We start from the raw sequence: 26,831 nt of genomic DNA, 5'->3' as shown, positions 1-26,831 counted from the left end.
GTGACATCATGCTACACTGGATATGAGCTGCTCATGTGCCCCACTTACAAAGAGGTGCTGAAGCCCTTTGAACTATGGCACTAAGGAGTAATGAAAAGAGACAAGATCGCCTTGTAAATTGATCTCCTACTAAGTAAATGGAGGTTCTCATTAAAGCATGTTAAAAATACAAGAAACTTAAGAAGGAAGTGGAAATTCATTCTTAAACTCATGCAAATATAAAGACTTATTCAAGTCCGATCAACTCCATTTAGCTTATTTATTGCTAAAGAAAATAAAATGGCTGGAATGAATAGCCCATTAAATTGCTTGAAGGAATTACTGTAGACCACTTTCCCACCATTTTGTATGAAGGAAACTGCAATCCTGAATAGCTGTACACACAATTAGTGATGGACAAATCAAGCCACAAGGCCTCACTGCTGACTGAGTATGAATATATTATACATAGCATACATTGGCGTCCAATGCAGATATGCTAAGGATATTGTTTATGGTTGATTGGCAAGATTTTGTCTCACTTTCTGAAAGGACAGGAAGTGATGGAAAGTCCCTCAATTGGGACACAGACAAAAACACACATTTAATAGAGCATAAAAGGGTGAGAACTGACATATTTTGTTATTGCTGTCTGTGCCTTTCTGTCCTGGTAATGACCACTCCTGGTGATAAAAATCTGATAAGAGATTGTACCTCTCCCCCATTCTCTTCAAAATAATAACACATAATACATAAATACTGGGGTACATATTTTCTTTAAACCTTCACTCAACATAGTGTTTTCAATTTTAGATGAAGTTATTCTTGACAGTACATTTACACATATCATAAAAATATAGAAAAGTGACAGCAGTGGAAGTGGTCCATCGAGTTTTTTTTATTCATGATTTGTATTTATTTTCCGTCTGAGCTATAGATAGAACATAGACATAGATCTATGTTTGTCCCGTGCATGTTTGACACCACTTAGGCCCCGTACACACCATAGAATCCATCCGCTGAAAAATCCCAGCAAATGGGTTTTAGCGGATAGATCCTATGGTGTGTACACTCCAGCGGATCTGTTTCCCCGGATATTTCTCCCCTGGGATGGATTCCAGCAGATCGAATATTTGCTGACATGCCAAGCAAATCCATCTGCTGGAATCCATCCCAACGGATGGATCCGCTGGTCTGTATAGACTCACCGGATCCATCCGTCCGAAGGGATCCCCCGCATGCGTCGTAATGATTCGACGCATGCGTGGAATTCCTTATATGACAGCGTCGCGCACGTCGCCGCGTCATAATCGCGGCGACGGCGCGACACGTCATCGCCAGAGGATTTCGGCGCAGATTTCAATGCGATGGTGAGTACACTCCATCGCATTAAAATCTGCTGAAATCCCTGAGAGGATTTATCCGCGGAAACGGTCCGCTGGACCGTATCCGCGGATAAATCCTCCCGTGTGTATGGGGCCTTACTGTTGACTGACTCACTACCTTTGCTGGAAGTCTATTCCAAGCATCAACTACCCTTTCAGTAAAATAATACTGTCTAAGAATCTTTTTGAGCTTTCCTCCAAGTTAGTTTGAGGTCATGTCCCTGTGTTCTTGATCTTGGTTTCATATTGAAAATACTGCCACTTTTGAACCTTATTCACCCCCTTGATGTATTGGAAGGTCATGCCTCCCCCTTCCCTTCCCTTCCTTCCGCCAGACTGTATGTACATATTGTGAGGGTGGGACTCTGTGCTATGGGAAAGATTGCTGGTTTACGCCATATGTTGGAGAGAAAGACACACTAATTGCACAGCTGTGTGTTCAGCTATTTCGTTGTGACCTGACTATAGCTCAGGGCCCCACCCACAGACAGGAAGTCTGTCCCGGGAATCAGGTGGATTCCCAAATCCCTCTGAGTGGAGTCAGAGATGCTGTTTGGAGACAGCTAGTGCATGGATGTCTGCAGGAGGCAGATGTCCTTAATGGGAGAAAGCTAGGTTTGTTCTTAACTCTGGGAAACTGTGTGTTCTGAGCAATAGAACTGGGGCCTAGGCTAAAGGCCTGAAACAGCCGGATAGCAAGGGTGAAAGCCAGGAGGCTAAACTGTTGATTTGGCAAGATACAGGAATGGTGGAACCCCCTGCGAGGGCTGCTATTGTATTTGTGAACTTTCGTGCTTTTAAATAAAAGTGGGCTACCAGGCCCTTAAAAACTCAGTTTTGGATTGGCGTACTCACTGGAAAACGCATCTATTGATGGAGTCTAATAACCCCAATCTTACAATATGAAGTTTCGGAAATCTCTCCTGATATGTTTTAACACTCAGACCTTTCACCATTTTTGTTACCCATTTCTACAATCGTTCTATTTAAGTCTCCACAACTAAACATCATTCTAAATGAGATCTCACTAAAGATCTACAGTATAAAGGGGAATAAGGATCACCTTCCTCCTGCTAGTGACCCCTCTGGTGATGCATCCTAGAATTCCATTTGCTTTTCCAACTGCCCTGCAATATTTTACATTTAGAAACATTACATTGCAGTTTTCATTGCTTTCACCAACCTTCCAGCATCAATTTGCTGATCACCCACATGCTACCTTTCCAGCTAATTATCTAGCCATCTCTGTATTGTTTTGTCATTTGTACAAAGCTTAAGAAAAAGTTGATAACCTTTTCAAATAAGTTCCTGTGAAGATTTTACTGCCACATTGGTGAATGTCACATTTTCACAATATCATCTAACAGAGTCTGTGCAGCAAATTGTATATTGTAAATATTTTTGCAGTGTAAGTGATGATTTCCAATAAAAGATCCTGACACTACCTGCCTGGAGTTTGCATGTTCTTCCTGTGAATGCATGGGATTCTTCCGGGTACTCCGGTTTCCTCCCACACTCCAAAGACATGCTGGCAGGTTACTTGGATCTTGTCTAAATTGTCTTTAGTATGTGTATGTATGACTGTGCGTTAGGGACCTTAGATTGTAAGCTCATTGAGGGCAGGGACTGATGGGAATGTACAATGTATATGTAAAGTGATGCGTAAATTGACAGCACTATATAAGCACTTGGAATAAATAAATAAAAAGATTTACTTCTAAACAGTAGTCCTGCAAGCAAAATACATCCATCTCTTACAACCTTTGGACACTCCAAAGGAAAGATACACTGCATCTCCACCAGTAAAACCCACTTCCCCCACCTCTCTATGCCTCTATGCCATTAGGGTGTCATGCTCATCTGATGGATTCAATTAACGGGAGAATTGTTATGGCACTGTGGGAAGTAGCAAAAACACAAACTACTGCAGAGAAATATCCCAACCAACACTTTCAAAATACAACCCCAATTCCAAAAATTAATATCAAGCCAGAAGGTCTCTCTCCTCTTTAGTCAGGCAGACGCTGCACCAATGGTTGCAAAAAGAGTAAGACAATTTTGATTTGTCTGACCAGAGAACAGTTTTCTAGACTCTATAAGATGCCCTTTGTATACTCAATCATGTCACTGACCTGTTGCCAATTAACCTAATTATTTTCAAAATGTTCTTCCCTGTTAGCATCACTTACTTTGCTAGCTTTTTGTTGCCTTATCCTAACTTTATTGAGACATGTTGCTACTATTAATTTCAAAACTACCCTATTTTTTCTTGAAATGGTATATTTTCTCAGTTTAAACATTTGATATGTTTTCTATTTCCTATTGTGAATAAAATATGGGTTTATGAGATTTGCAAATCATTGCATTCTGTGTTTATGTCTATTTTACACTGTGTCCCAACTTTTTGGGAAATTGAGTTGTACACAAGTAGCCGTTTGGTCTGCCCAGCCAAACTTGTTGGTCTTTAATAAATATAAAAATAACTTTCATATGCAGAAAAGATGAATTTTCAAAATACAGTTATTCAGGACTGTAAACCTGGGGGATTTCCAGGGAGAAAATGTTCAACAGGCAAATGTTCTAAAGCTGGGATTATCTCTGGAGATCAAGAACTGTTGACAATGGTATTCCAGGAGCAGTAACATAATACTGATAAGCAAAGCAGATACGCTTTGTGCAGCTTTTAAAATGGAAGGTGGAAGAGCCAAAGAAACTCTGAAGCATTATCTTCTAGTCATGCTCTGCTGCATGCTACTTAGAAAAAAGGCGTAACTGGGCTCCTAAATTAACACATTCTTCTCCGTGGCCTTCCAGGAAAGGTGGCTACAAATCCTCATATCCATAAATGACCATATCACAGAACCATCAGCAGTGGCATCGCTAGGAGGTGGCTACTGGGGCTATAGCCCCAAATCTGGGGCCCATAGCCATCAAGTCTTTTACCTAGGGTTGGCTCTGGGCTCCATCTGCTCAGCTGGTGGCTGGGGGAGGAACAGGACTAGTTAATGTTATCAGGCACTTATCTACCGTATATTCAGCAGTTCTGACAATTTAATCATTGTCCCGATGTCCACTTCTATACCAATCTACCGGGCAATGTAATTGTCGGGAACCACAGCACAAGGATTACTCCGCCGGGACTATTTGATGATTTTTGGGCACAGGCGGAGTAATCCCTGTGCTGCGGTTCCCAACAAATACATTGCCCGGCAGATTGGTATAGAAGTGGATGTCGGGACAATGATTCAATTGTCGAAACTGCTGAATATAGTTAAGAACTTGTGCCTGATAACATCAATTAGTCATATTCCTCCCCAGCCACCAGCTGAGCAGATGGAGCCCAGTTCCCAGAGCCCAATCTGGTCTGAATCACCACAAGCGGTAAGCACTTGAGCTTGAGGGGTTAAACAGTCCTGTTGCTTCCCCTGGCCACCCAGCTGAGCAGTTTTTTTTTGTATAATTGCTGCATACAGGGGGTTCTCTGGGGACCCTGATGTAAGTGGGGTTTCTCAGAGGACTCTGATGTAAGGGGGGCTCTCTGGGGACCCAGATGTAAGGGGGAGGCCCTCTGGGGACCCTGATGTAAGGGGGAGGCTCTCTGGAGACCCTGATGTAAGGGTTGATCTGCACACATATGTAATGATGTTTTTATATATATATATATATATATATATATATATATATATATATATATATATATATATATATATATATACACACATACATACACACACACACACATATATACAAACATATATTATATTAAAATATAATTCCTGGCTGAGCAATATTTAAATAAATCTCTTGACAAAAATGTCAGATAAAAGTGACAGCCAATAGCTTTATTGTTTCAAAGGTTACAATGTCTACAAGTTCTATATACACATTGAAAATATTTAAAATGCTTCTTACTTTAGAACAAAGCCTCTCTTTATATAGGAGCCTCTGGTTTTCTAGAAAAATAACATGCGGTTTGTCAGGTATGGCAGTGAGCCCTTGTAGAAAGCCAACTCAGGCTTCCCCAGGGGGCAGAGTCTAAGCTCCAGCCTGCTTCTTCAGCAAGGCCCCTGATGGAAGGGTTGAAGTTGCAGCAAACTGGAACCAGATCGGCCCTCAGGTAGGCTCGGCTGATAACGCAGAGACCACTATCATGTGCCAAGTACAGATGGCAGGAGTCAGAAGAGAGTCCAGGTAATGAGTTGGAGTCAGGGCGATGGGCAGACAAGCAAAAACAGGACACGCAGCCGGGGTTGGTACACAGGTATTTAGAAACAGAATACAAGTAATACAAGGCAAGCTAGGAGCACAGAGAAACTAGTAAATTGCTCAGGCCACCCCGGCTGCACTGAGCATGTCTATATATAGGGAAGCAAACTGGGAGTTGGGCTGGAAGTGATAGAAGGGAAAGGGATATAAATCCACAGTAGAGCAGGCAATGCCCATAGGTAAACACAGAAGCCAGCAGCACATGGGCATGGAATCCCAGATCTAGCAAAACCACTGCAGCAAGGATGTAAGAATTTCACCAATAGAGAACTGCAGGCTAGGCTGTGACTGTTGCTGTTATGACACTGTTGTTTAATGTTAGACCTCATAAAAGATTTATCAGTAAACATTGCTGAAATAAAGAGCTGTTCTTGTTACTACTGGCAACCTGTCAACTTCTCCTTTTCTTTACTCCATACTAGAGTAGAGATATGAAAGAGAGAATTTAATTGATAACTGTGATCAGCAAGAATGGTGATTTATTTGGTGTCGTTAGTATATAAGACCTACATTTTTTAACTGAAAAAGGAGGAGAATTGACACATGGTAAAGACATCTGCAACTAGAAATAATATACTGTTTTCTAAAGAGAACAATAAAAATAGATCTCCGATTACAAAATTAATATTTGAATATTTTTACACCCCAATTTATTGTATTCTGGAATGTTTGAAGTATGAATAAACAATAAAGTATAATTATGCAAGTTAAATGTTTCTGTAGACAGTTTAATTTAAACTTAAAAAACTATTGCTTTTCAAATAAACTATGTACATGTCAGATTTAATTATAGTTATGTCAAAGTTTATTATTTTATTTGGTGAACAGTTTGAAAGTACCTGACTGTTTGAATAAACGGCTCCCATAATCTAGTTCAATCTTCAAATAAAAAGAACAAATTTCAAGGAGTGAAAACTGCATTTATTTTTCAACATACTCCCCTGCTACATTTATACACTCAGCGATTAACTAATGCCTGGAAAGCTTCAGCATAGAAATATTTGTCAGTATGATTGAACCATCCTAGGACAGCCTGCTTCACTTCAGTACATAACAGAAAGATTTGTCTCTTGTGCAATTTCACAACAGGTTATGCATCAATTATCCAGGATCAGGCATTCCAAGCTCTGAATGTTTACAGGAATGATTGTTGTGCACTGGGAAACACCACGGCTGGGATCGTCACGGACAAACATACGGCCATGTTTGAAACGTTTACACCATTCAAATGTTTTACTGCAGCTGACTGTCTTGTCACCCTACTGTGCTTGAAGTGTCCTGTAGATATCTGCAGATTTTATGCCTTTGTTCACAAGAAACACCATCACCACACACCGTTCCATGCACGCACTAACACTGTTGTCTGCCATCTTAACGGTCTCCGGACTGGCCCGCGACATGTGCAACGCCTATCCGTAATAGGACAAACTTGCCACTTGCATGTAGTACTGCAAAGCTAGCATCCCTTTTTATACAGGTTAAATTAAAAGTCCTGGTTTGACTTGAACGCCCCTTGTTTTTGAATTGTCAGAAGAGGGAGGAGCTCCCAGGGAGAACCCTAACAAACAAGGGAAAAATATACAAATTCCATGTAGATGGGATTTAATCTCAGATCCCTGAGCTGCAGGGCTAATGTAATAATTAATTAATTTAGCGATGTGATATGCTAAAAAAAATATTGCCCTTATTACCACACTACTGTAATAATTACTATGACAAAAATGTCATATCGTATTTAGAAACCAATCATGCAGAGGCCTAGGTCATTTCAAAGGGTTCGCAGCCATTTTGCAGCAACTGTATGCATTAATATGTTTAATGTTTTAACTATTTAGAAACATGTTGTTTTAGTAATATACAGTATACCTACATTTTCTCTACATTATTAAACTCAGTTAAAGTAGTTTACCTGCAAACTACCCAAAATTACATCCAACTACGACTATCCAAAATGTAACATTATTTAACTCAGTTAAAGTAGTTTACCTGCAAACTATCCAAAATGACTCGAAGAGACTGTACTTGTCTGCGTACCGCCCCTGAGAAACGCTCATATGTTGAAGCATCATATTCACTCATCTGAATTTCCTTCAATCTAAAAAAGAAAATATATAATAATATTACTGAGCATGCAATAATAAGACACCAAACCAATAAATATAAAACTCATGTTGGCTCAAATTTCAACTGGAAACTAGTTCATTCTAGCTAATTTGACTAATTGAGGAAAAGTCAGCAGCACTACTATCAAGGCACACAGTGAAGGTTAGCTGGTGCCATACCCACTGACAGAAACTAGCCCTGGCCTCCAATGGCCTTTCTAGTAAGGGACTTCAATTCTATGGAAATCCATCCTCAACAGTGAAATAGTTCACATCACACACACTAAACATTCCAAGGTCATGATAGCATCCGATTTTAAGTATGGTTGACTATATATTTTTCTGAGTGACAGAAGAAGCCTAATATTGTTTAGTGCTGCACCACAAAATTTAAAGTTATACATGTCAGCAGATTGCTTTTTTATGTAGCATATCTTCTACAGGACTTAATATGTAGCCCTTATATAAAGACATTAGTCCCTGAACATGTGTGAAAACCTACTGCAACTGTGTAATTTAGTAAAAGAACCACAGAATTACATGGGATACAGAGTGTAGCTTGGATCCCAGGCAAATTAGTAGAATTCACTTCCAAGGGGTAGCTAAGATGTCTGGCTCATGGCAGTAAGCCAGACATCTTAGGTATAGAAAAAAATTGTCAGGTCACAGGCAGCAGTAAAGACCCGATGAGCGATTAAACCCTATCTCATTCCACCCAAAACTCCTTTAAATAACAAGTTACTACAATAGAAAGCTACACATATTACCAACACTTGTATCCTTCTTTTCAACTCATACTTTATATCTAATTGCTGCTACTAGAATATGGACTTCCTGGAACTGTTTACCACTGTGATGTTTACCACTGTGTAAGATACTGACATGATTTTAAAAACTTAGGGCCATATTCTTAGAGATCTCCGGCGGCGTAACGTATGTCCTTTACGTTACTCCGCCGCAAGTTTAACTGGCAAGTGCCTGATTCCCAAACCACTTACCTGTAAACTTGCGGCGGCGTAGCGTAAAGTCCACCCGCGCAAGCACTCCTAATTCAAATGATCCTGGTAGGGGGCGTGGATCATTTAAATTAGGCATGCTCCCGCGCCGATCGTAATGCGCATGCTTCGTCGGGTAAATTACCCGACGTGCATTGCGCTAAATGACGTCTCACGGACGTCATTTGTTTTGACGGTAACGTAAATGGCGTCCATCGCCATTCACGGACGACTTACGCAAACGATGTGAAATTTTCAAATTTTGACGCGGGAACGACGGCCATACTTAACATTGAGTACGCCACCTAGGGGGCATCTTTATCTTTACGCCGCGTATCGCTTACGGAAACAACGTAAAATCACTACGACGGGCAAGCGTACGTTAGAGAATCGGCGTGACTAGTCATTTGCATATTCTACGCTGACCGCAAAGGAAACGCCACCTAGCGGTCAGCGTAGATATTGCAGCCTAAGATACAACGGCGCAGGCCGTCGTATCTTAGGCATGTTTAAGTGTATCTCAGTTTGAGAATACACTTAAACATAGGACGGCCTTAGAATCGGACTTACGTCGGTGTATCTCTGATACGCCGGCGTAAATTCTTAGAGAATATGGCCCTTAGTAGGTTAATGTCTCAATTGACTGATAATCTGTTTGTCAGAGAGGAGTGTATAGTTCAGGTGGTGGAGTATCAGGAGTTGACACTTTTGGCGTCCATGGAGTCGATTGTCAGAGTAGTGTGCTTGTTAGCAGCCAAGTGGACACTCGTGGGGTGCAGCTGATTGTCAGAGTGGAGTGTGCTGGTGGCAGGGTATCAGAGGCAGAAGAGTGGGCACTTGTGGATTGGAGCTGATTGTCAGAGTGGAATGGAGTGTGCTGGTGGTAGGGGATGAGAAGCAGAATAGTGGACACTTGTATGGTGGAGATTATTGTCAGAGTAGAGTAGTGTGCCGGTGGACACGAGGCAGAAAAATGGATACTTGCATGGTGGAGTTTTATGTCAGAGCAGAGTAGTGTGCTGGTGGAGGGGGATCATTAGCAGCAGGGTTTGAGGCAGCCATGATGGTTGTGCACTAGGCAAGATAGCTGTGGAGGAATGAACATCTAGTGAGGTGGCTGGAAAGGTATGCACTCTGAGCTGGGTTGAGGTGGCTGGGAAAATATGTGTTTTGAGCAATAGGTGAGGTGGTTGCGGTAAGGTGGCAGGGAGGAATCTCCTGTGATCTCCTCCTTGGGATAGGGAGGGTTACGCTGTTTGCGGGGCATGAGGTGGCCAGAAGGAAGTCTGTAAGTTGTGGTGAGGTGGCTGGGGATTTACTGTTAAGCAGGGACTAATGTGGCCAGGGGAGGATGCACTGTTAGTGAGGGGAGAAAGTAAGGTGACTGTGTAGAAATGCGCTGTTAACAGGGCATCAGGTGGCCAGGCGGAATACTGTGGGGTGGGGTGACGTGGCTGGGAAATAATTTACTGTTAGTGGTGGGGTGAGGTGGCGAGGAAGGGATATACTGTGATTGTATGTGATTTGGATGGGGAGGAATGGAGAAATGCATTCCCAGCCTGTAGGAAACACAACTCTATCATCCCCCTCTACAGAGTATTCATCTCTTATGAAGCAAATCTGGGGACTACTTGCCATCTGGTGATCGCAATGTGAGCGGAGGCCTTCCAAATGTGCCAAGAATGTTACTGATGATGTATGTTTAAAATGCTGAAATTGCATCAAGGCCATACATACCCGGTAAGATGCTTCCACACAGAACCCATATTTAGATATTGGAGAAATGTGGACACTATGTAAGCTATGTTTTTTTAAATTTTAATAAAGTAATATGGTGAAAGTACCAATATATTTAGATATATATACACTTACATTCTTACTTTCAAAAGCCACACCTACCTCTGTTTAAAGGCCTTCTCTGCCATTTCTCTAGCAGCTCTTTTAACTTCTTCAGGTACAGCATCTTTCTCAGCCTGTGACACCTGGTGGACTGTGTGTCCTGCATCCAGCCGATATGGACCACCCATTCCACCCAGTCCTGCCGTGTCTCTGCCGCCTAGAAAGTCACAAACAATAGGCCAAGTATAGCAGTGAAACTTTGTGAGAACAGAGTAAATATAGATTACAAGAAAAGAAGAGGGCCATGTTTGGGATACATGAAAATGTTTCAAATTCAACCTAGATAAATTGTACTACTCTACCCACATAAAAAAAAAAAAAAAAAAAAAGCATATCTATGGTCAAACTTTAAAATTATATATTCATTTCCACATTGTTTTTTAATTATTTCTAGACAACTTACATTAATCTGAACAATCTTGAAGTTTGTATACTTTTTTGTGAAGATCCACAAATGTATTATGCCCTGTGAGTAGGTACTGCTTTTCACACATTTCACAGAGCCTGTGTTCTGACGAAAACTCCAACTCGCCAAAATCTCCAACCACATCACTTCCGGTGACTCTCCAGCAGCTATAATGGAGAGTTCCACGATTTGGCTGTTTTCACAGAACAGCGACAGAGTATACCAGGGATCCTCAAACTACAGCCCTCCAGCTGTTGTAGAACTACACATCCCACGAGACATTGTAACACACTGACATTCACAGACATGACTAGGCATGATGGGAATTGTAGTTCCTGAACAACTGGAGGGCCGTAGTTTGAAGACCCATGGCGTATACAGTACGGTACACGAGGAGTTGACTGTTTTGACAGAACACCAAATAAGGAGGAAACAAAGTGGTCGCTGCTTTGGAGGCGGCTATGTTGTTGGTTAGTGTTGGGCAGACTAACAATGACCGCTTATTATATGCTCTACCATACTTTATACGCTGCCACTGTTTTGCCAACTCATCCAAATCTCCAACTATTGGTGCTGCAGAGTCACTCACCGGAAGTGACGTGGTTGGAGATTTTGTGATTTGGAGTTTTCGGCAAAACACCTGCCTTCTGAACTACATAGGCGCTGAGGAGGAGGAGTTTCAGGAAGTTGAGTCAGTACAGGGATCACTGCTTACAGGCAAAAAGATATATCACTCACAACATGAAAGGAGATTTTTCAAATCCATTTATATTTGATGACAATGCTGATAGTATAAGATGTATGCTGTGACCACAGAACTACTTTAATTCTCTCTTCTCACTTCTTTTATTTTATTTCTCTGTATCCCTCATTTTCTCACCCCTCCCTTCTCCTCCACCTACCCCTACCCACCCCCGTCTACCATTAGGCAACGATTGCCATAGCGCTATACTTGTACACTTATGCCGCGTACACACGATCGGTCAAACCAATGAGAACGGTCTGATGGACCATTTTCATCGGACCAAACCGATCGTGTGTGGGCCCCATCGGTTATTTATCCATTGGTTAAAAAAAAGCAATCTTGTTTCAAATTTAAAAATCCACGCATGCTCAGAATCAAGTCGACGCATGCTTGGAAGCATTGAACTTCATTTTTTTCAGCACGTCGTTGTGTTTTACGTCACCGCGTTCTGACACGATCGGTTTTTTTAACCGATGGTGTGTAGGCGTGACTGACCATCAGCCAGCTTCATCGGTTAACCGATGAAAACGGTCCATCAGACTGTTTTCATCAGATGGACCGATCGTGTTTTCAGGGCATTAGCTTTCTCCCACACCCTTCCTGTACAACATCATCATATTATGACCATATCGGGTACCGCCACACTGTATGTTACAACGAATGGTACATAAGGTATGACGATAAATCTCGTTTGTCACGGACTACAAAATCCACTGGTTGATATGGTTCATTAAAACATAAAAAAAAGTTAGTTCTTTCACAGGAAATGATGTGTAGTGCATTAGCCAACAATTATTTTATTACTATGTGCATTTTACCCAAAAATATGTAAATTACTGCACAAGTGAGGAGAGATACTGCCCTGATGACTATACAGCTTATGGAATGACAGCCATATACACTGAAAATGTCAGCTGCAGTCTGAAGTATAAAATGCCTAAAGCAAAAGAATTACTGACCTTACTCTTGACCCTAGGAAGTTGAGCACACGTAATAACCATATGTCAACAAAATCTCTCTAAGGAATAACTGAGAAAACTGTGTCATCTTCCACAAATGTTTATTTAAGACCTAGAACGTATTTCCACTTTTGCAGTCAATTTTGAGAAAACCCCACTATATGTGTGTTATGTGTTCTCATTCACACAGCTTGCCTAAATATTTTTCAAATTTTAGATGTTTCTCAGGATGATTTGTCATGGCTGACTGCAGTTTTTGAACAATGTTAGAATGTGCCTGTCCCAAGTCTTTTATCATTAATATACAATGTAAGAAGCCCAGCCTTTAAACCTTTAACCCTTTGTTACGATAGACATTGTTCAGATCTAGTTCCAATTGGTAATGAAGGTCTACCTGCACAATAAAGACAGGGTTAATTATGGCAAACACAGCTGCCCAGAACCCTCATGAACAAAGAGAACTACCTAGGGCTTTTTCCTCTCTGGAGGGTCCAGACTAGAGCATCTAAAAAGGTAAGGTTGCAATTTTTAAAAATGTATGCTATGTGACAAATATAAAGCAGGTGTCATGCCACCTTGGCTGCAAAAGTGGAAATACACTTTGAACAAAAGGGGGGGGGGGAACTAATGCGCAAACCACACTATGAGAATAGCTAACAAATAAATAAATTGAGAAATAAATCCACCATACTAATTAATAGCAGTGAAGTGAAGGGGTAATTTTATACCTAGGCAGCGGCCACAACTGAATAATGTTCGCACACTAATAGTATATGAGGAATGGGGGGTGTTGGGGCGCTTGCCAATAATTAACAAATGATAACTAGCAATCAATAAAGTGCAATGTGCTCACTAATAAAAATGAATATTAGATGCTATCCAATAAATACAGTGATACCTCAATAAATAATTGCAATGAGTGATGAATCACATAACAATTCATATATATAATGTGCAGCATTAAATAACTTAAAGTGCATCAACAGATTAATAATCAATAACAAGTCCAATCGTGTTAGGAAAGTTGATAAAAATCTTCATGCAGTGTGCAATAGGCAGTCCAGGGCAAATTCCAAGACATGCAGCCCAGAAGTAGATAGAATGTCCACAGTATTTACTTCAAAAGATCCAGATCCTATGATTAAGAGGTGTGAGCAGCCACGTAACGCGTGAGGTTAGCTGGGAGCTGTCGGTGACCTCATCTCCGATCTCGGCCGGGAGCGGAGAATCCCATTGCATCTGATGTTCTGTACGGGATACTTAAACGTGAGTTTATATTGCGTTTTTAATAAATTTGTTTGCGATTTCACACTATTTGAGCGTTGTTCTTCCTTATATGCACCCTGTGGGAGCCATTGATCCATGAAAAGAGGGGCTTGAATATTGGTCAAACGCTGCTGCTGTTTTGGAAGTAGAAGTGACCTGAAAACCTATTGGGAAAGAGAAGCTGTGGCCAGTGGGATTTTCATTAAGGCTTATTTTAAGCCTCTTAGAGGTGAGAGGCTGGTGTTACTGGTCACTCTGAGTGGAGCACATTTTGGATTTTGTTTTGAGCCCTGCACCTTTGAAGTAAATCCTGTGGACATTCTATCTATTACTTCTGGGCTGCATGTCTTGGAGTTTGCCCTGGACTGCCTATTGCACACTGCATGAAGATTTTTATCAACTTTCCTAAAACGATTGGACTTGTTTTTGATTATTAATCTGTTGATGCACTTTATTAGTATTTATTCACTTTATTATGCACTTTAAGTTATTTAATGCTGCACATTATATATATGAATTGTTATGTGATTCATCACTCATTGCAATTATTTATTGAGGTATCACTGTATTTATTGGATATCATCTAATATTCATTTTTATTAGTGAGCACATTGCACTTTATTGATTAGTAGTTATCATTTGTTAATTATTGGCAAGCGCCCCAACACCCCCCATTCCCTGGAAATACACTTTGCCTTTCGTAAATCAACCCCTTTAAGTCTAGAAAAACAACAAAATACACAGCTGAAATACATAATCATATGCTATTTTAGTTGTGACTGGTTTTGTGATCAGACAACATAGCCAGGTTGGTGACCTTACTTTACACGAGTTACATAATACAGCTTGGTCAGCAACTTGCTCCCAGCCTCAGACTGGACAATAAAGAAATCTAAGCATGCTGTTGAGGTCGTCAATGGGCTCTCTACTACTGTAAGCATGTGAAACCTTTGATCGCCATTACTGTGCAAAGCAATAGAGCCCTTATTGCCTGGGATTGCTGACCAACTCACTCCCAGTGTAAGTACATAACTAGAATAAATAGTGATAAATTCAGCATCAAGTGTTGCAGCTGTACCGGGGCTATGGAAAACATCTAAGATCTACTGTATATCAAACCATCTTTTCAGGTATCTAGAGTAAGAGCTTTAAAGTTCATCTAATTTTCTTATGTGAAATTAAAGATTGTAGACCCTGTCATGAACAGTCAATTTAGGCAAAGAATAGATGACTGCATTTGTATATAAGTTAGTAAAAGTTCTGATATGGTAAAGATCACGATCTTCTGCAAATTACACTTGTTTTCTCTATTCAATAACTGAGGGGAAAATGACAAGGTCATGTTAAGTGTTGCCACTTTCATCCATATTGCCCAACATTATAAAATCTTATATTTAAACACATTTAAGACATGACCAGATTTGCTCAGGCTCCATGAATATCCTCTGAACCTTGTCTACTTTTATCCTCTGTCATTCTCATTTTGGCCTTTTGAGGTTCTTGATCTTTCCCACCAAAACACTAGAAAACATAATCTATTGTCTAAAAACGATACTTTTGCATTGTATGAATTTACTTCAAAAATTTTAATCAGGCTAATTCTGTGTAACGACGTGAAAAAAAGAGCATTCAAGGTAAAGTTAAATGAAGACACACATTTAAACTGACCCAAAACCATAGTGTGTGAAACGATAATGGTTTACAGCTACTTTCAATTTCGATGTTATTTTAAAACTCAATTAGACTTTTAGTTTGAATCAGCTGAATACATTCCAGGTGCACCAACACTGCGCTTACAAGATGGCTTTCTTTCTTTTCTTTCTTTCTGTAGAAAGCAGCCACTGCCCGAGTAGAAAAGCCTGTCCCATGCTTGCATGCTACAAAACAGGACCCTTGCTCTGCATGTCTATGAAAGGTCTGACATGCTGCCTGCATGCAATCAGAAAAGCAAATTTGTCCAACAGAGTAGAGAGTTCTGGCTGTGCCTCCGTGGGGGGCTGCAAAGAATATCTCTGCAGAGAGTGAAGTTGTCCACATAGCAGGTAAGGATCCTTGTCTGCAGCATGCTGGTAGTGGTCAGGCTTTTCCACTTGGGCTGGAGCTCCTTTACTAAAAAAAGTGTTCCTGACTTACAAGTAAAATCAGTTTCTTGGATTACAATACAGCACAAATGGTCTTTAGTTTTTAGCCATGGGTTATATGCAGGTACTTTCAGGTGACTGGACACTGCAGGGACATCTCTATCTAATGCTTCCCACTCCAAGCTAGCCTCAGTTTTGTAGTAAGCAATAGGGAAACCATAGAATAGAGGGCAGAAACCTGTGTCTTGTACTGTACTCCAAGAAAAAGCTTTTGTGGGCAAATCAAACATCCTATTTTCTTAGTTGGGCAGTACCAGACAAGGGATCTTTAGTCTTTAACCATGGGACACACAAAAGTATTTCAATAAAGAGGAGGAGAACACTGCAAAACAAACTTCAACAAGTCCACATAATAAACGGGTCAAGAAGGCATCCACATAACTAATATAGCAGCTTGTCTTAAAGCAGAGTTCCAGGCTTTTATGTTTATTAAAAGTCAGCAGCTACAAAAAAGTGTAGCTGCCGACTTTTAATAAACAGACACCTACCTGTTCCACGGTCCAGCGATTCGGCCGCCTGGAGCGTCGCTCCTCTCCCCCTCCACTCCGCCGGCGCCCCCATTGACACTCTGGGCACCTGAGAGCGGGTGCCCAGAGCACCTGAGAGAAGCCGAAGGCTGTCACGGCCGGGCACGAAGTTGCACTGCGCTCTCGGAGTGGACAGACGATCTTCTGGGACCTGTCAAGTGTCCCAGAAGATTGTCTAGAGGGAGGGGCCGCCTAGGTGGAAAGGAGGAGTCGCCTAGGTGGCCCGTAGACAGAAGGAGGAAGTGGGACAGGAATTCCCACTCCAAACAAAGCCCCGGCTCCCCCCCCAAAAACAAATGATATGCCAAATGTGGCATGTAAGGGGGCGAGGAGTGCTTAAAGCGGAAGTTCCACTTTTGGATGGAACTCAGCTTTAAGAAGAAGTCTGAACATCCATAAAATTTAACAAATGTTTATACAGAAGACCAGGTGACAGCCTTGAAAATCTGAGAAACATGTACTTGTTGCTGAAATGTTCATGAAGTACTAATGAAACTGGTAGTGTGCACATTAACAAGGAAGGAAGAAACTCTGTGTTTGCCTAATCCACCTAGCAACAATGAAGTGAGAAGTCCTGCGGGAACCCTCAGGAGCCACAAATAGGGAATTTGATTGCCTAAAAGATCCTGTAGCTTAGATAGACTCTCACAACATGAACCATATCACATTTTCTTGGGATGTTTTGCAGCAGGACATAAGGAGGAAAAGACAATGTCCTGGTTAAGGTAAACCACCTTATGGAGAAAAGAGGCTTTAGGCCACAGGACTAACTTGTCCTTGCATAACACCAGAAAATGCTCTTTAAAGGATAAGTTGGCTACCTCAGGGATCCTCACAGGTGATAATCATGAGAAAGACTACACTGTGGGTAAGGTCAGATAAGAGAAATATATCCCCAATAGATTTGAAAGGGCAGTCTCTGAAGGCCTGAAATGAGCAGATTAGAGTTCCACTGAGTTACAGGAGATTGTGAGGGGATAAAATGTGCACGACACTTTGCACAAGGGCTTAAAAATGATTCTAAAAGTACTATTTTTTTAATAAAAAATATGTAATACCGGCTTTATACAATGGTTTTGCAGTGCTGCTGCTCTCGGGCACAGCACTGGATCGAGATTGGGCTCAGGTATTTGGGAAAGGAGCTGGGGTGGCTGGAGAATGCATTAAGATAATAAACCCTTTTGCTTTACAACTACTTTAACCAAGGAATGAGAGGCTAATGGTCTCTGCAACAAAATAGGCAAAGCCAAGATTTCCTTGCAGACAGGCTGGGAAAGATCTGGGTCATGTGACAGCTGTATATCGATTATGAAAAAAGAATGTTTTTAAAATTCAAAATAATTACAGTGCCATCGTCCACATACAGAAATAGAATAGACAATGTAAATCAAACGGTGCGTGTTTAGTATTGCTTTAAGGTCAGATGCTGATCTAGAACAGACTAGAAGGATAGGATGCGTGCCATGCTTCCAAGGACAACATTTTCTAGTCTGAAACCATGCAAAATAGACTTAGCAGATGTGAAGGTAGACTTTCAGGAAGTAAGCGTTCTAGCCTTCAAGAGATTTTTTTGATAGCCAAATCCTATAGGCCCCTGTCCCCTAGCACCTGTGCTTCACCAGTTATGGTGTTTAAGCCAGCAATCAAGAAGTAGGATGTGTACTGGACCTTGGACCAGAATGTCTGGTTGATCATGGAGGGCCCACAGACAGTCTGCCAGAAGCTTGAGTATGTCAGCATACCACATGCTCCTGTGCCAGTTTGGTGTGGTGAGAATTATTGGAATGCCCTCCATCCCAACCCAAGAGACTCTGAAGGGTGGAAAGCTATAGATCAGGTAGAACTGACCCCACGGAGACACCAGAGCATCCACTTTGAGGGACTTTGGGTCCTTGGAGAAAGATTGCTTGAAATATTTTTCACCCCTGATATGTGTACAGTGGACAGGGCCAAAATCTGCAACTCGACCTCCTTGGTGGTTGATTTAGAAGTGTGAACAGGTTGGAGTAGAAACCCTGAAAGCTCTCCTCATGTGGGACTGGGACAATTACCTTTTGGGTAGGATCTGCTGACTGGTCTGCCTTTGTGGAGAGTGAGGTTTGACGGCATCAAGCTGGGTGAAGGCAGAGCTCAAAACTCCAGTTTGTAGTCCCTAGAAATAACACTCTGGACCCAAACATCTGATGTTTTCTGGGACCAGAAAGCCAAGCAAAGGACACAGGCACTCCCCCACTGGTTTTGACAAGTGTGGACACCCTTATCATTGAGAAAAGGACCTTGAGCCAGCCTTAAATGACCACTTCAATTTTGTTTGGGTGCAACGTCGCACGACCGCACAACTGTCAGTTAACGCGACAGTGCTGTATTACAAAAAGTGGTCTGGTCAAGTGGGGGGTAAATCATTCCGGGGCTCAAGTGGTTAAAGAGAGCCTTTAACCTTTTGTCCACTGGGTCCTTGAATACAGGATTATTCTCTATAGGACCGTTAGTGTCTTCTTAAAACAAGAGATGATGGAGTCTCTACAGGGACCGTCCAGTTTTGTAGGTTTCAAATGTTGCTGACCAAAATGTATTTATAGAAACAATAGATTTTCAGGGTGAGGCCGTCACAATATAGGACAGGCCTTAAGGGAGAGTGGACTGGTAAGGTCTTGGGAAATTGTAGGAAACAAATTCAGGAGACCTTGGACTTTAGCCTGCGCTTACGATATGCCATATGTTGTGCAAAAAAAGTGTCTCCAGAGGCACTCACAACCTCCGTTGCTGTTATACCTTCTGTGGCAGGCACCATAAGGTTCAGAACCAAGACAGGAATCCAAAGATTGCTGTGCTGTTTTGTACAGTGAGAAGCCAGGAACTGCTGGTGACGACTGAGAGAAAGCATGGCCAAAGAAAGAAAATGTCACACACGTTTAGTGTAGACACTGGAAACTAGGTCATTCAGGTGCAGTAGTGCCAGATCCAACAAAGACAAAAAAGGACTCCAAATTGAACTGGCTGGTGGCTCCCGCTGAAAGCTGTAACATACCGTGTTACAGCCTAAAGGTCCTTTGTGGCCTAGGCATAAGAGCACCAGCACCTCAGGACAGATATAAAGGATGTAAGCCCTGCTCTTACTGCAGCAGATGTTTTTGCACTCTGGGATGAGCCTCCCATGCTGGATTCACCCTCCACAGCTGGCATACAGGAACAAGGCTCCACCAACAGCAGACCACAGCCATGAACCAGTCCAACTTTCCATCTAAATCCAAGCGAGGTCTGGGTACAGTCCCCCAAGGCTGAGCTGAAGAGTCAACTGATCCAGAAGCTGCAGAAGAAGCTATAGTGGTTATAATGCAGCCTAGAATATTGATAGGAGAATCATCTTAGAGTAAAAAACGTCCTTAGTAGTGTGAAGAAGTCCATCACCTAAGGACAGTAGCAAAAAACAAATGTAGCTGGGAGTGAAAGGGGTTATAGTGGGGGTGTTGATGCAGTTTTTTTTTTTGCCAGCCAAGGAAGATGCATAAACCCCATGATTAAAAATTGAAAGACCATGTGTCCTATAAAAACAGTAAGGCTTAGAACATCTTTAGTTTAGATTACAAACGTAACTATTGTTTAGGTGTGAAATTTTTTTTGCATGAAATGTACTGGATGGCTTGTTAACGATTGTTAATTTATCCCACAATGTGCTATTTTATCCCCCTCTCAGATAGTTTGTTTTCCATACACTTAAAATAATAATAATAATAAGGCAATTAGTCAAAAAAAATGTTTTCCATACAGAAAAGTAAAGCTATAATAAATCTATGTTTTTTAAATAACTTGCCTATATTATATGCCCCCACTTCTAAAGTGCAAGTTACGCAATAACTATGCCTTCCCAAACGACTAACGGACCTGCTAGCAGGCATGTTACAGAGTGGGCCATTATGTCATTGCTGCAAATGACGTTGCTGTCATGCTATTATAAGAGTAGGAGAGGAGTAGCTGAAGGCAGAAGGGATAGGCGGACAGAAGCGGCTGGAGGCAGGATGGATGGGCAGGGAGGAGTGCAGCTTTCCACAGACTACGAAATTAATTGCTAGGTGTTTGCATCTGATTGGTTTCTATTTGCTACAGCATTTATTTTCTCTCTGTACAGTGAATCTGCACAACATCTGTTATTTCATAAATGATGTGTAAAATATAAAAAAAGACAAGTAAATGCACTGCCCAGCCAACTAAACAGATGTATTTATTCTATTTCTTTACCTCCAAGCTTTAGAAATGAGCTCTAAAGCATTACTGAACAACACCATTGCGGGTTAATGTAAAATAAATGTTGCATACACACACATCAGAGACAGGCGGCATTTTTGAAAGGGAGCTATTAAAAAATAATTAATAATGCTGAGCCCTGAGAAAAACTCTTTCCTCGTGTTAAGTTTAAGATACAAAGACAATAACTGATATTCCTTCAATATGTTTTATGTTCCTGCGCCTCTCACTGCCAAAATATAACTTCTCAGTATGTCCTTAAATGACAGGAACTTCCACTGCTGCATTACTTCATCTGAAATCTTTCCAACAACTGCATATTTAAAGCTCATCTAAAGACTTAAAGGAGAATGATTAGTACTAAACAATGTGGCCCAGACCAAAGTAAAAGTACTAGTGTAGCACTACCCTCATAGCACTACCCCCACTGTGGGAAAAGGGGTCCCTCAAGGGCCACTGACAGCCTCCCTCAGCACTGCTTCTCCACCTTCCATCCAAACTCCCTTGCTGGCATGGTCCATGTCCATTTATGGGTTTCCCAGTCCCCTGCCAGGCCCACTCATGGGGATTGGCTGAGAACCCATAAATATTCAAGGCAGTGCCCTCCCCCAGCCTACACCCACTATATTCTAGAATATTCTCCAACATCCTAGAAATGGGGGGGGGGCACCAGGGAGCTACCAGGATGAGTCATCTAGCCCCTAACTCTTGTAGCCCTATTACAGACTCACCATGTAACATGAGTACAGTTTACCTACTCTTACTGCTATTAGCACACACTGGAAGGTGCTGCACCAGTATCATACAGAGGTTATGTTGAGATGGTAATCTGTGATGAATAGTAGAACCAGCTAGCCGTGATTTGATAAAACGTATCATATTTGTCCTTTCTCATGAACACCAACTTTTCTACCTCCATGATATTGTTCACAGTGTTCTCCTTTTCAAGCAGATTAAGGCGCTGTTCTTGTATTCACGGGGTGAGTGATGGGGCCTTAGCAGCATTTAGTGGATGTGGAAGCACACTAATTTTAAATAACTTAATTGAGGTGTAGGTGCCATAGAACAGGAATTGGACAGGATTATAAGTAATAGGATGTTGGGATATTTTCTCTATTCACGGCCTTTAAGCTTTTCAGAACAGCTGAATCTTTGGGTATGTCCACCACAGACAAACAAACCAGTCTGTATATAACCTTAGTTCTAATAGAGGAAATGTGAGTCAAGGGCAGTGTTTTACAATTTTTGACAGGAGAAAAATTGCATTCTACTTATTTTTCCCATTTGTTTAAGAAATAGGGATCCTAAGTAAACAAAAGTTTGCACATTAAAGTGTAAGTTCACCTTTAAAGAAAAATCTATAAGGTGAAATTACACAGGTCTGATCATTGGAGAGCAGGCAGAGTTCTCAACACAGATAGAAAACGGACGACGTGTGCTCTGTTGCCTAGTGTGGTCAGTTTTTTTTATAGGAAAGCAGAGGGTCTGGCAGGAATACCAGATATTTCACACAAAGAAACAATACAAAGAGAACAGGAAACTTTTTCATGCAAGCACATGGTACAGCAGGCACATATCAGGGATATCAAATGTTAGGTTTACATATTCTTTAAGTCCATCTCATATTTTTAGGGTAATAATGAATAGCAGTGTAAGGCTAGAATAAAGGCTAGAGCATGAAAGCCAGAGGTAGTATCCTTTATTCAGGAGAGAATCGGGCCTATAGTTTTGCCATAAAGTATGATTTTTCAGGACAGTTATATTGACCAAAAAGGCTCTCCTGAAGAGTAAAGTAGCCGTAGTGAGCGAGTGAGTTAAAATATCTTATATTGCTCATAAGCGCAACATGTTTTTTATAGTCCGTGTTAGAGAAGAGTTAGAGATAATGGTGGCCAATTCTAATGGGTCTTTACAGCTCCTCAAAGTATAAAAAAAAAAAAAAAAAACACAATCTGTGCAAATAATGGCTCTTAGATGCTGTCAAAAGTTTGCTAATGGAGCACACAACCAAGCGTGAGCCTGGTGGGCAAACACAATGTACAGAAATACTAAACACGGTAGTGACATAAACACACACACATGCACAGATACACTCAGGTTGAACTGGATGGACTGGTATTTTTATCCAACCTTACCAAATATGGGACACAGAATCTCCCTGGGTCTATTAGTTCTCTTCCCGAGTGTATACAGTGGAGAGGGGAGTGGCCTCTGACTCAAGCATTTATTAGCAAGAGTGTACAAGCAGATACACTGAAGAGTGAAGCTGATACCTGCTCGGGTTAGATGGCCCTCCCCTCTCCACTGTATACACTCCCATCTCTCCCCCACTGCATACTAAACTGCAACATTCGTGCAGGTAGCTGCTGACCCCAGCCTGTCATCAACATTGAGATGAGTGACCATGGGGTAAAAGTGTGGGATGGGGGGTGGTACAGAGGTGTGCTGGGGGTTGGAGGTGCACATTAAGTGGGTACAGAGCACAGATGTGTAAGGCCCCTTTCACACTGGTAGACTGATCGGACCATCCATTGCTCTCTATAAAGCGCTGACACCCGCCAGCATCCAATCCTGTCCAAGAAAAACAGACAAAAGGGAGATCCATTCCCCATCCATATGAAAATGGAGACGTTTGCATCCAAGATCCCCATAGAGAGGAGCATGCTGTGGCCATTTCTACTCTGCATCAGCGGAGCTGACACGGACATGTCATCCGTTCGCTCAGGGGAGAGATCCCCCACTGAGCAAACAGATTATGCTGACAGGTCTGCCCCATGTGAAAGGGCCTTAGGAGTGTGTGGGGTACTAAGTTCACTTGCTGCGGTGTACAATGGTGTGCTGAAGGGATACAGAGGTGCAGATGTATGTGTGGGGGGGTGGGTTCAGAGGTGTGGGGGGGGGGGGAATACGCAGCAGAGTGCATAGATGTGCTGGGGGGTATTGAGGCGTACTGAGGAATGCAGAGGTGTATGTGTGTGTGTGTAGGGGGAGGAGGTGTGGTGCAGAGGTGTGTTGGGGGTTACAATGGCTTGCTGGGCTTATGGAGGCATATTGAGGGATAAAGAGGATTGTAGGAGGTGCAGAGCTGTGTGGGGGTGCAGAGATGTGCTGGGGGGGGGGGGTACAGAGGATGCTGGGAGCTGCAGAGGTATGTGTAGGAGGTGCAGCGATGTGCAAAGGAGTACAGAAGTGTGTTAGGGGCACAGGGATTATTTTGGAGGTACAGAGATGTGCAGGTGGTTTACAGGCATGCTGAGGGGTATGGAGGCATTCTGAGGGGTGTAGAAATGTGCAAAGGGTATGGCATTAGATGGTTTTTGTAGAACCACGTCCATTTAAAATGGCCCACCATTAATTAAGATTCGCCCCTACAATGGCTGGCTGAACACATAAAAAAAATGTGTGCCTGACCTTTTTTTTGGAAAGGTAGGCAACCATGCAGGAAGGGGTCCTGCTGCAGAACATGTGAAAGGGTCCTACTGTTGGACCACAATAAAGAGCCCTGCAATGGGAGTAAATGGCCTAGATCAGTGGCAAGGACCCCAGGACGGGGGCAGGGGGGCCCTTCATAGTTTCTTGCACCGGGGGCCTTAAGGTTCTAGTTATGCCTCTGGTGTAGCCTGATAGCACCCATAGCTGTCTTAAGATGCTTGCATGTAAATGTTGCATGAGTGATTACATGCGAATGGCCAGAAATAGCTACAGGCTCCCATTTGCTTTCAATGGGGCTTCCCATTAGCTCATATTTGCATTGATCCCAGATGAGTTTCCTGTGGTAATTGCAAATGGCCTCATTTTAAATTTGTGAATGGGGCCTTAGTTTGTCATTTTGTCAGTATATAAAAGTCTGAAGGTCACAGTAGATATTGCAATACATTCTGATCTGCTGGTCTACTATTGTTATGTCCGCACCTATTTACATGGATCCTCTCTGAGTCTCCCACGGGTAATCGCAAATGGCCCCACTCGTAAGTGTGAATGGTGCTTTTGGCCAGCCTTTTTCAACCAGGGTGCCTTCAGGGGTGCCTTGGCAAAATGTCTGGGGGGGGGGGGGGGATTAAGCCTGCCTGCTAGTTACATAAAATTAAAAGTTTTCATTGTGCACCATTACAACCTTCCAGCCGCCAGTGTCCTAATAACCAATGACATCATCGGTTGATAAGGGGAATGTTAGGCACTTGCACAGCATTCTTGTTTGCCCCTTCCCTGCCCCTCTCCATCAGCTTTGGGAACACATTAGCTAAGTGAGGAAGAGAAACTGAGCGAGAAGAGAAATGTTGGAATACTAATCAGTACGAGTGTGCAAAGATGTGTTGACTTTGGAAGAATAATCTCCTCTAGCGTTGGGCGTCCTATGTGTGTAGATGTTGATGTGTTATGTCAAACTATTAGTTTCGTTTTTAACATTTAGAAAGTGGTTCCTCGAAATTGTGCGGAATTTTAAAGGCTGCCTTGATTGAAAAAAAGGTTGAGAAACACTGCTTTAGGCTCTAATTGGCGTTAATACTTCTCTTGTATGTTATAACTATCTGTACTGTGTGAAAAAAAAAAAAAAACGTTAAAAACAAATTGAGACATACAAGAAAGAATACAAGTTGCAGTAAGTACACTACAGTTACTTTCATGTATTACTGCTTTTATTGTTTGAACAAAAATGTTTGTGTGACCTTTGCTTTTGAAGGCAGAATATGATATAAAAAATAGAGAAAGAAAACAGGCTGGAAAAATGTATTTTAGAAGAATATCACCGGATTGGTAAACATTTTATAAACTACAGAATTTGTTTTTAGGGTAGCATGACTACAAGAAAAATACTAAGCAAGATGATCTATGAGTTTATAACACTTAGTAGATCATCCAGGCTTGATAACCATATTGCAGGCTGCTGTTTCCCAATGAATCAGTGAAAATTAAGGCAATGACCCAGCAGAAAGGTTACTCTTGTGAGGGATCATTAAAATAAAAGCATTCCTAGAGCCATGTCTTACATAATAGACATGATCACATGACAAGCCTGGCATCCTCCACTACAGGCTAGCAGCCCTTGCCTCAAGCTGCACTCTACACAGGTGTGAGACTTGACTTGTGAAGACCCGGGATTAAGAGTTGTAATGCTGGTAAAGATCAGAGAAAGCAGTAATGAGAGGGGCAAAGGAAAAGTAAGAATGAAGCTTTAGTGTCCCACAGACATGACAGCAAACCAGCATTCGTAGAGGAAACATGAGCAAAACAATGTGTTGCTGAATACACGCTGCATGAATAATGACAGTGTTCTGAGGGAAAGGAAAATAACTGGTGTATTATAATATGTCAAAACAATGTGTGAGGTATTGATGATATATTGTTTTTGAAATGTCTCATTTATAATAAATAACAGTTGGAATGTTTAAAAAAAAAAAAAAAATGTACAGGATTTTTACAGGAACTAAATCCACCATGTGTTTGCAAAGATCTTGAAAATGTGATTTGTGTTTAGCGTATAAAGTACTGTGAAATACTTATATTATTCCTCGCCTTCCACAGGTTTCCTACCCACCATACGACTGGTGTCATGAATCGCTCCTCTTCACCAGTCTTTCAGTCATGGCCTGTTTGGTTTCTTTACCAATATACAAAACCATTGTGACATTGAGGGTCCACCCACATATTGGGAGAGGAGGGGAGCGGCCGACAAAGCCAGTAATAAGGTAAGTATTCATCTACTCTACCACTAGACTAAACTAGCTGTTAATCCTTTATATCTGGGGGGGGGGGGGGGGGGGGTGCAATATTAATTTACTGCCGCTGACTAGAGTTCAGTTACAAAAAAATCTGTAACTGGTTTACACTGCAAATGAGTTCTGGGCAACTCAGCTGACCAAAAAACTGATATTACAGCAAGATGATTCTTGGTCTCATTTTAGGTACTCTGGGCCAGAT

General features: G+C 41.8%; 1 protein-coding gene across 1 annotated transcript in view; it reads right to left on the bottom strand.

Annotated features, from left to right (window-relative positions):
- VWA8 (von Willebrand factor A domain containing 8) overlaps positions 1–26,831 on the bottom strand; it is a 486,197-nt gene that overhangs the window by 22,375 nt on the left and 436,991 nt on the right. Inside the window, exons 40-41 of the mRNA XM_040341313.1 lie at positions 10,627–10,783; positions 7,617–7,725 (exon numbers count right to left, since the gene is read on the bottom strand). Of these exons, the coding sequence (XP_040197247.1) occupies positions 7,617–7,725; positions 10,627–10,783 (266 nt within the window). The remainder of the gene's footprint in view (positions 1–7,616; positions 7,726–10,626; positions 10,784–26,831) is intronic.

This window comes from Rana temporaria, chromosome 2 (genome assembly GCF_905171775.1).
Source record: "Rana temporaria chromosome 2, aRanTem1.1, whole genome shotgun sequence".
Taxonomy (NCBI): domain Eukaryota; kingdom Metazoa; phylum Chordata; class Amphibia; order Anura; family Ranidae; genus Rana; species Rana temporaria.
The sequence above is the reverse complement of the archived record's forward strand: the minus strand, read 5'-3'. Positions and strand labels throughout refer to the sequence as shown.